This window comes from Populus trichocarpa, chromosome 13, assembly GCF_000002775.5.
Source record: "Populus trichocarpa isolate Nisqually-1 chromosome 13, P.trichocarpa_v4.1, whole genome shotgun sequence".
Taxonomy (NCBI): Eukaryota; Viridiplantae; Streptophyta; class Magnoliopsida; order Malpighiales; family Salicaceae; genus Populus; species Populus trichocarpa.
The window spans coordinates 15,057,670-15,067,848 of NC_037297.2; the positions used below are offsets into that span (position 1 = coordinate 15,057,670).

The following is a 10,179-nucleotide window of genomic DNA, read 5'->3' on the forward strand; positions in this document are numbered from 1 at the left end:
AATAACTATTAACCGCACGCTCGTTTCTTTTCCTGCTTGGATTTTTTCTTCTTCTAAATACTCTGTGTCAGAAGTTTTAAGCATCCCAAGAGAAAACAATATAATTATCAGACTGAATCGTAGCCATTGAAGTGCTGCAGGAGAGGTGTAGGGTAGTGTACCTCTCTGTCCCCATGCAGCTGTGAAGGGACATCTGAAGAAATTGCAAGAAGTGGGCCAAATGGGTTTTGTATTACGCAAATGCAAGTCTCCAGGAGGTCTCCAGCCCGTTTGGCTACGTCCTGCTATGCAACCTTGATGCCTTTTCTTATAAAACGCAGTTTGCACCCAAACAAACAAGGCCTAATTAGAGTGTGTTGGCCTAAGAAAAAAGCTTTTAAAAAGTTGATTGAGTTACAATTAACTTCTTACATGCGTATGATATATGTTAGAAAGTTAATATAAAAACATATCCTAAACAACATTAATATTAATGTTAAAGTTAAGAATTCGTTCTGATACCATATTAGAATTTTACAAGAGTTTAGAAGGAGGCATAATTAAAGGAAATTTACAGCTTTAAGACTACAATTTTTATGCTGCCAATCTGTAGTTGTTGTTGCCGATTAAGGCAGCTCCTTCTACTACTTGTTTATCGTGTTTTCTGTTGCCTTCGCTCTCTCTCTCTCTCTCTAAATAGCCAGAACCAAGGGACAGACCTTTTCATTTCCAGGCACAATTTCTACCAAGAATCTGCCATAGTTTATGCCACTAACATGTTGATTTCTGTCAAATTGCTGCCATTAATTCTACCATTAACAAATAATATTAATTGTGATGGTTGTTGATAATACAGTATTGATGATAATCTACAAAAATAGGTCCTAATTAATATTCTGCATATCGCGTTGCTCTTGTACATGCGATTGCAGGGCTAGAAAAAGGATCATATAATTAGCAAGTAAAAGCCATTAAGGGAAAACCTTCATCTCTGATCACATGAAACGAATATGATGGATATAAGCTTGAAGGAGACATGAAAATATACATTAGAGACAAGAATTCAGAGCATGACATAGTGACATTTATATAGTCCAAACTAGCTAGTAGCATATCAAAGGATGGGAACTGGAAACATTTTCCTACAATGCTCTCTCATGTCTTATTCCTTGCACAGGAGACCATTAACAACATTATTTTGTTAGCTAGCAAGTACATTACTATATATCTCTGCGAAACTATAATCTCAAATAGATTTCTTGACAAACAAATAGTGACTTGCATTGATGGTCTGCCTAGGGTTTCATTTCTACCTTATATTTGTTAAAATACTAGCGCTATTTGTTATAATACTATATATATATATATATATGAAATTCAATGAACTTGTGTAGGAGTGGTCCCCATGGTAACAAGATCTGCTTCTACGAACAGTGAGACTCACTATTATGCCTACTTTTTTCTACTTTGTTTTGTCCAATTTCTTTTGTAAAATGAAGCTACCAATATATAGGAGGTGCAAGTTATTGAAGAATTAGTGGTGGATGGATGAGAACAGCCTTAAGTTGTTATTGGGTAGCCAAAAACAACTTTTGTAAGTGTTTTTTTTTATTGAGCAAGTAGATGGAAGTTGATTGGAATTGATGAAGATGATGGAAGTTCCGTAACTCTTCCACCTGACATTTCCGTGTTGTTAGCCATTGATAACAAGAAACAATAGAAGTTAAAAAAATTGGGATAGAAAACTAAACAAAACTTTTATTTAATTTCTCATAGACAGTATCCCTGATGAAATTTATAAAAACTTTAATGAATCTCTAGGGTTTTTTCTTGCTGGTAGTGGATTAAGCTTGTATTTTTATAGTTAAAGTTTCCTCCAAAACAAAAACTTTAATCCTTAATTCAGTTTGAGTATTTTTTGTTAAAATATTAAGATGCAAAGATTTATTAAAGTTCATGAGTAGTAGGCGTGCACAATATTTTTTTTCCGAATAAAACCTTTAGGGAAATGGAAAAATAAAAGAAATTATAGTTGTTGATCTCTACTAGCTAGATGGTCTAGTCTCTAATTTATCATTAATAATAATTAGGTTTTTTAAATCAACATTTGCATGCTAATCAAGGACGACGAAACTAGAGGGTGGCCAGGGGAAAGCTCTGACCACTCCAAAATTTTCAGAAGTTCCAAAATTCCCCTTGAACTTGTTAATTGATTTTTGGCAACCCTTGCAAAATATTCCTTTCAAAATAAAAACTATATATTCCAAATTTTATAATCCTGGATTCTTCCCCAACGCCAATATTGAATTTTTGTTTCCTATTAATTAGATTCTAGATAGGCTATTAATTCATGTTTAAATTATATATTTATGAAAAATAGATTTTTACCACCCTCCTTTAAATTTGCTTCTGGAATAAAATAATTAATAATAACAATAACAACCTTGTTTACAACTCAAGTCAAAACTTCAGAAATTTAATTAATTTCCAGAATTTTGCACATGTAAGAACTAAAGATGGACCACTATATCTATTACAGGTCTTAAGGAAATCTTTTCTCGTATTTTTGTGATGACCTCTCTTCTGTTTTGTACTGCATTTCAAGAATATATATAGTTTTCCCTGGACATGTTTTCCAAGATCACTGTCACTACCAATGGCTTTGTCGATGGAGAAAGAATTTTTACAGGCCTTCAGTTTGTGGACCCAAGAAATTTCCAAATTTATCACAATCAACAACATATATATATATATATATATATATATATAGAGAGAGAGAGAGAGAGAGAGAGTCTATCAGCTTTATTCAAGTTAAATAATGGAGATGGGCGTGTCAGGATGGATAATTGCCTTCACATGTCACCCTCACATTTCCCATACATATTACTATCAAACCCCAGGCTTTGGTGGGGAACGGTCAATTTGGGTTTTGAAACAGTTATGATGTATTTTTTAGAATTTATATGCATGGACCTTAGGACTTCATGCATTCCCTTGAGTTTTTGAGCAAAAAGAATTATATCTGAATTTGAATTTAAAAATATATTAATTTATACAAAAAATGATCAAGAATATTGGATTTAGGGATGTCTCGTCTTCTCAAAGTTTCTAAAAATTCCAAAATCGATCTTTCTTCATCTTGTTAATTTTTGAAGATGTTCTTACACTTTGATTTCAAGCAATTTTGAAATCGTCGTCCCAATTAATTAATTATTTAAGATCTAAGATGGGAGAAATTTAATATTAGTGCATGGAAATTTGTTGAAGAATACCCTAACCATTTAAAAAATCAACACTGCTTCAATCTTCATGCATGGGGGACAAGAATCTAGGGGCGTTGGGAAGGCATATTAGAGGCTTGAGAAGTGAACAAAAGCATAGGAACGAGTTATGAGTTATAGTGCAAGTGCAGGATCGAGACTTTTCTTTTTCTCCACATCCACATCTACTACACCCATGCACGCACGCTTGCCACAACCTATTCATTGTTATGGACACGAAGGCCAGGAGAATAGAACATGGATTGTGATGTTTGTATGCATGTAGTTGATTGCCCTTTTTTGAGAAAAGAGAAGGAAAAAAAACCTTATTAAAAATGCTAGCTAGCTTCACATAATTGATTACCCCCTTTGACATATTTGCCATGTTTTTGTACTACATTTCTCAAACTCATCAAGGAACCATTGAAACCATAGATTCCGACCCTTGTATAAGTGTGGACAAGGGCTAACTTGTTTTGGTGAATGGAAATTTCTTGTATTTGGTTAGTTTCTTACCATAGAAAGAACAAGTATAAAAGGGATACAAATACATTTGATTGAAAGCACGGAGACGGAGACATAAAATAAATCTGTCTCTAATTAAGTTTTGAAATGAATTTATGTTTTTTTAAAATACTATCAAAAAATTGACAAATACAAATGAAAATACTAATGAAATTTTTTCGTTGGGAGATTGCGATGAATTTTACTGACAGAATATATAGTCTCTTGTTGTATACATCGATAAACACCGAAGTAAATATTTTCTCGGTATATACCGAGAAAATTACAATAAGAAAAGAAAGAATGAAAAAGAAAACCAAGAAGTACGATGACATGTCATTTTTACAGACAGACTTCCTGATGAGTTTAAATCTGTCGATTAAATCCATCCGAGACTTAATTACAATGGTACTCATTGTTTATAATTTGCCACTGATAATGTGTATGAGGTCGAAGTTCATGTTCTTATCTATGATCATACCCAGTCCTGACAGTTCTGGTAGGAATATAGATGATTGTCTTCGACCGTTGATTGATGAGTTAAATCAGTTGTGATCGTTTGAGACTTTGACGTATGACGTCTCGAAGAAATATAATTTTCAAATAAAGACAGTTTTGATGTGAACTATCAATGATTTTTTTGTGCATGAGATGATTTCTAGTTAGATCATATATGCATGAAAACTATAATGTTTGTACTGTATGAAAAATAATAAGACTTTCACCTTAACAAATAATAGCAAATGTTTTCTCGACAAAATCAGTGTCTAAATACCAACGGAACAATCACTAGCTAATATGTAAAATTCTGATAGCAAATGTTATTTCATGATGTGTGAAAACGTGTGGTTATGGAATTTATTGGAAAATTAATGAGAACCCTGACATTATGCTAGTAGTACTAGAAATGGTATTGGAGTGTGACTCTTGATATTGCTTACTTGTTTTTGATAAGCATTGAAGTTTTAACCAGGAAGGGGATAGGAAAAAGGAAAAGAAAGGGAGATTAAGGAAGGGAAATTGGGGTGTTTAATTAGAATATTAGAAAAGTTCGTCCTTTTTTAGAAAGACAAAGGGAAGAATTGAAAGATCATTAGGACCATGGGGAGTACACTCCTTGGAATTTAGTCCATCACAAAGCGACCATTTATGTACAACTCAGGCATCTTACACCCTTTGTTTTGATTTTGTTTTCAAGTCCTTGCCTTGGGAATCTAGTGAATTTTGTTTTCCTTTCTTATTTCAATTTTCTTTTTCATTTCGGGTTTTTCTTTTCCAACAAAAAATTGAAAAACATGTCCATTGAGAATAAAAACAAAATTTTCCAACAAAAAAAGAAATGCATCAATATTATAACTATTTTTCATAAAAAATCAAAACCATGATTTATAACAGTAATCTTAATATTTTGTATTCGTGATATTATAAAATATTGATTTTATTTTATTCAAATTAAGAATTATAATAAGAATTATATTTTTAACGACCCCTTAAATAATGTAAATGGTTCAAGAAATGAACCAAATGGTCTAGCTAGAGAGGCTTACTAGCACATACTAAGGCAGACAACAAGTACCTCTTGCTTTCAATGTAATAAATTTGAACAGAAATTTTGGGTCTTGAATTTTGCAGCAATGACAACCGACCAAAGTCCATTGTCTCTGTGTGTGTGTGTGTCCAATAACAGTTCCTGGCTGCATATTACAGTTTTAATATGGATTTAATTAGACTGCCAACATAAAATAAAATTACTAACAGTTTTACTATATCATATATTTACTTGAATGGGAAAACCATTAGTATCATGTTATATATAGTGTTGCAAGGGAGATTACTTAACTAGAAAATGTAATTAGGTGTTTCATATATAATATTTTTTAATTTTATTTTATCATTTAATTATTCAATTTAGGGAGGGAAGAAGGCTAAAAAAGAAAAAAAAAACGAGAAAAGAGAAAAGAAAAATGTGCTGTTTTTTGTTTAATAATATGGTAATATTTATTTTTTGAAGTGTTTTTTTACTTGAAAATATATTGAAATAATATCTTTTATTTTAAAATTTTATTTTTAACATTATTGTATGAAAACAATCTTAAAAATATTTAAAAAATAATTTAAAAATATTCAATTCTTTTTTTTTAAAAAGTATTTTTCAAAGAAAGAAAGAACGGGCAAAAAAAAAATATATATAGGAAAAAGCAAACATGAGGTGTCGGGGTCAATTGGAAAAAGGAGACCATAGAGTGGTGTGGCAGGAGCTAGCAAGCTAGCCATAGCCATAGCCATAGGGAGCACAGGGCAGGAAGGAAGGGAGAGGTGAATACTGAATAGTGTTTGTTTGTTGTTTATATGCAATTTTCTTTGCCTGGTCTGGAAAACATAGAAAGACAGTGAAGAAAGCCTGCAAAGAGAATCCAAGACTCAAACATGGTAAAGCTTAGGAACCCATTATCCAAATAACTTAGATTCACCATCTCCCTCTCTCACACACACAAATCAATTCTTTCTTTCCAAAAACCTCTCTTTTTCCACATATATTTCCATTGCAACCACCCCCACTTACACACAAATACCTAGTTACCTGCTACGACTACTCACTATATCAAGATTCTCGAGAGACAGAGACATGGAGAAAGACAGAAAGAGTTATTCAAAAGTGAATGTTGTGTTACTCTAACAAGAAGGATAAGATGTTAGGTATTTTGTTTCTCTTACTATTCAACTCCAGTTTCTGTGACCATTAGTGTAGATCACCCAAATCTTAAAGAGTCAAAGAAGACAGGAAGAAAGTTTAAGCAAGACTCCCCCATTCAGTCAATCTCCCTATATATTAGCTGGCTAGCTGCTTGGTGTATTTGCCTCCTTGAAGGGAATTCTTAGTGCTAGCTTTATAGTTCTTTCTACTTTTTAATGGAGTTGAAGAGCAAAAGATCACTCATCTTCTTCAACAAGGAACCCTCTCTCTTTCAATGTGTTTCTTTCACCATCTTCTTCTTCTTGTCATTTGTTGCACTCTTCAGCACCATCTCTTCCAAGACTACATGTCTAGGTAAGATCTAGCTCTCACTAATTCTCTCTCAAGTACTCTTCTTTAAGCTTTAATGGTAACCACCATCACCATCACTAATTCACTTCCACTTGTTGCAATTAAGGAATAAGAAATGCCCATCTTCGTTGGTTTTTTTTCTTAATTATTTTCTCCATGTTCTTAATTGTTCTTCCTCCCCCTAATTCCATTTATGTTCTAACATGTTGTAATTAACTTTCTTGCAGGCATCATCAGGTGCCCATTATCCGGAAAAGCTCGTAATTTTTATTTTCAGGTGAGTTTGGTTAAAATTAATTGGTCCCTTGCGCCTCACCTGGCTAGCTAGAGTATTGATTAATAATGCTATCAATGCTTCAAACAATTTCCCATATGATTACAAATTAAAAGGAATATCTCAAGAATTTAATTCTAATATGATTAATTACTTTTTTTTTTACCAGTCCCCTATATTTTCCTCTTTCCCATTAGGGTGAATAATAATCAAGCTGTCTCCCTTTCTTATTTCTGAACAGAAATAACCAAGCTGTGTCTACTGCCTAGCTACATTCACAAATTTTTAATCTTCTATTTATGATCGAAATGAAAAAAACAGAAGTTATGATCTTGTAACCTGCTGATCCAATGGAACCATCAGGCATATGATTAGGGTTTATTAGTCAGCACAGTACAGTGAAGGACTGTACTAGTGGCCCCTTGTATGCTCACCATTCCATCCGGCGCACGTTAGCCAGTCCGAAAATTCTTTTTCTTTACTGCTTAACATTTTTGTCTTGTTTTCCATGAGTCTCGGTAACTTGCGCCACCAGTGCTAAGCGGTTTAACCGGAACTATGTCCATGTACTCTAAATTCCATGTCCCATCTATCAATGTCTTCTCGTGAGCTCCTCTGCTCGTCCTCTTGTGGTGTTCATTTTGCGCACGTTAGCACATGTAAGGATCATTCACCAAGTGGCAAATTGAGCTAACCTAACCTAAGTCCTTTAGGTAATTATTGTGTGCAAAATTTTATGTGTACTATGCACCTGATTGGTACTATACTAATTAATTTTTGACTGATTGATTTTCTTGCAAGAAAGTTGTAATAATTATCGGGTAATTAATGGGTTTTGGTATTTTTATAGGAGTTTGAGAAAACAAGAGGTTACGGGGACCCAATGGAGGTTTCTTTGAGCATGGCAAGGAGGTTTTTGAGTGGCCCAGGGTCATCCCCACCACGGTGCACATCAAAGTGTGGCAAGTGCACCCCATGCAAGCCGGTGCATGTGCCCGTGCCGCCGGGGACTCCGGTGACTGCTGAGTATTACCCCGAAGCATGGAGGTGCAAATGTGGGAACAAGTTGTACATGCCATGATGATATGTAATCATGCTATTAGCTAGGTCTTTTTAAGGGTTTTTTCTTCATTTTTGGAAAAAAAAAAAAAAAACAAGAAGAGGAAGAAGAAGAAAAGAACTCCAGTCGATGAAATTACTTGCTTGTGTATTGACTACATGGCGCAAGATTATTGCTCGCTAATTATAAATTCTACTGTGAAAATTGTTCATGAGGAGAATTAATAGGATCTATATATATATATAAAAGCATCACTATTTACTTTTTATGCAAAGCATATATATATATATATATATATATATATGATGTTAGCACTACCTGATATTAAGTGCCACAAAGTGTTTATGCCTTCATTTTGTGAACTTAAACAAGTGTTTACAAGGTCAATTTTTGTGACACTGACCACTGCGTAGTATACAACTTTTGATCAAATAACTTGATGATTCACTCTCCTTCTAGTACATTTGTGAAGAATGATTTCCCCTTGTGGATATTCCTAATTTTGGATATTCAGCTAGTGATTATTAAACCTCGTTCTACCCTGCGAACTAATCTATAATTAATACAAACAACAAGGATGTGGAATTCAGGACTACAGTATGAAAAAAAAATAAAAAATAAAAAAGAGACGGGCTCAAGAGAATCTGGAAGTATGGAGTTTGCTGCTTTTGAAGGGCTGGCCTAGTGAGATTTGAAATACGTGTTCTGTTTTAGCAAAGATGAAATGAACCTATCAAACGTCCAATCTATAGAACACAGATTGCGCATAGGGTGTGACAAAACAGACCATGTAGGTCATGCATGGCTGGATGTAACAATGGCCCAGACCCTTCAAATTATCTCAATCATGTTTGGCTAGCTAGAAGATGGTGGAAGTTTGCTCACAATTGGTTGAGCTGTTTTCACAAATTTCTCCGGGGCCATATTAGAACCTTGAAATCATTGAAAGCTTAAAAAGTGATGGAATCGGGGCTGATCTTCTTTATCAATAAATTGATGAACAGCACAGGGTCAGTGCCCAACCCAAAAGTCCACAAGGAGGGCCAACACTGACAAGTTTTGGGTCACAGCCCTACCTACACCTTTCTTAAGGGAAAAGGCCCGAGTCCAGTTGGAACCAACACCAATCATGGGATCTTTCTAGCTATTTGAACCTGTGATCAAATCTGGGGGTCTATCAGTACAAAGCTCAAGTTATGAATTGTGAGCAGGTTGATCTGTAGATTTTTTTTTTAAAAGAACCAGTTTGATAAAATATATGAATAACTTGAGAATCGAATTTTATAATTAAATCTTTTGATTTAGTGCATTCATTGACTTGTGTTCCTTTCTATTATTTGTTTTTATGGAGCAGAAAAATTCTATACTGATTCTTGATTTCCAACTCCAATCTTTTCTCCCAACTCAACCATTGACAAGCCAAGACTAATCTTGCAACATGGCTCTGAACTTTGAGTGATCAAATTACGAAACCTTGTTCGTAAGCAAGTTTGTCTTCGATAATCACCCATGTCTCCATGAGCTATCTCATTTTACAGACCGACCTTGTCTTGGTAAAAAAAAAAAAACAGCTTTTCTTTCCTCCTTTCTTTTTGTTTATGAAATTAGCATGAATTAATCAAAGTGGAATTTGAACACAGCATCTCACATCTTTCACTTCACGAGATACTGTGCACATGTACATGAGCACGTAGTTGTCCGAAAATATGGATCATATATCAAACGGCAAGTTATTGTCGTTGTCTTGAATGATGACAAAGAGACATCTAGAGCTTAATCCATAACTCCGTCGATGTTTCTCATCTATACTGTCCCTGTGCATTCAAATATCCAACTCGAAAGCAATATTTTCACTTTGAATTAAAGTGCCCCACAGTTACTACAACGCTAATATCTTCACGTGATGCTTTGATAAATCTAAATTAAGTCCCCACAGGGGGACCGACCGTGTGTATGTTTTGGTGAGCATGAAAAGCAAGTGCAAGGGAAATTTCTCGCAGGGAATCCCATGAACACTCACATGAAAGTGTCCAAACGGCAAACACAAGCAAAAAGA

The 10,179-nt window shown here is 34.2% G+C and overlaps 1 protein-coding gene across 2 annotated transcripts; it reads left to right on the forward strand.

Moving 5' to 3' along the window:
* Positions 1-5,964: 5,964 nt before the first annotated feature.
* Positions 5,965-8,334, forward strand: LOC7464728 (EPIDERMAL PATTERNING FACTOR-like protein 6). 2 transcript variants are annotated; one of them, XM_002319378.4, is made up of 3 exons: positions 5,965-6,792; positions 7,017-7,066; positions 7,914-8,334. In XM_002319378.4, exons 1-3 carry the CDS (start codon positions 6,654-6,656, stop codon positions 8,142-8,144), a joined length of 420 nt encoding a protein of 139 aa, XP_002319414.2. In that variant the 5' UTR covers positions 5,965-6,653; the 3' UTR covers positions 8,145-8,334. The 2 variants fall into 2 exon arrangements, with proteins under 2 accessions (XP_002319414.2, XP_024439185.1); XM_024583417.2 differs by having other exon boundaries at positions 5,965-6,440.
* Positions 8,335-10,179: the final 1,845 nt, after the last annotated feature.

What these genes read in the sequence shown, in the direction of transcription:
- LOC7464728 (XM_002319378.4), top strand. Translation starts at nt 6,654, where the DNA reads ATGGAGTTGAAGAGCAAAAGATCACTCATCTTCTTCAACAAGGAACCC. An exon ending in TTCCAAGACTACATGTCTAG is followed by an intron (nt 6,793 to 7,016) that starts GTAAGATCTAGC and finishes ACTTTCTTGCAG; the next exon opens with GCATCATCAGGTGCCCATTA. An exon ending in CTCGTAATTTTTATTTTCAG is followed by an intron (nt 7,067 to 7,913) that starts GTGAGTTTGGTT and finishes GTATTTTTATAG; the next exon opens with GAGTTTGAGAAAACAAGAGG.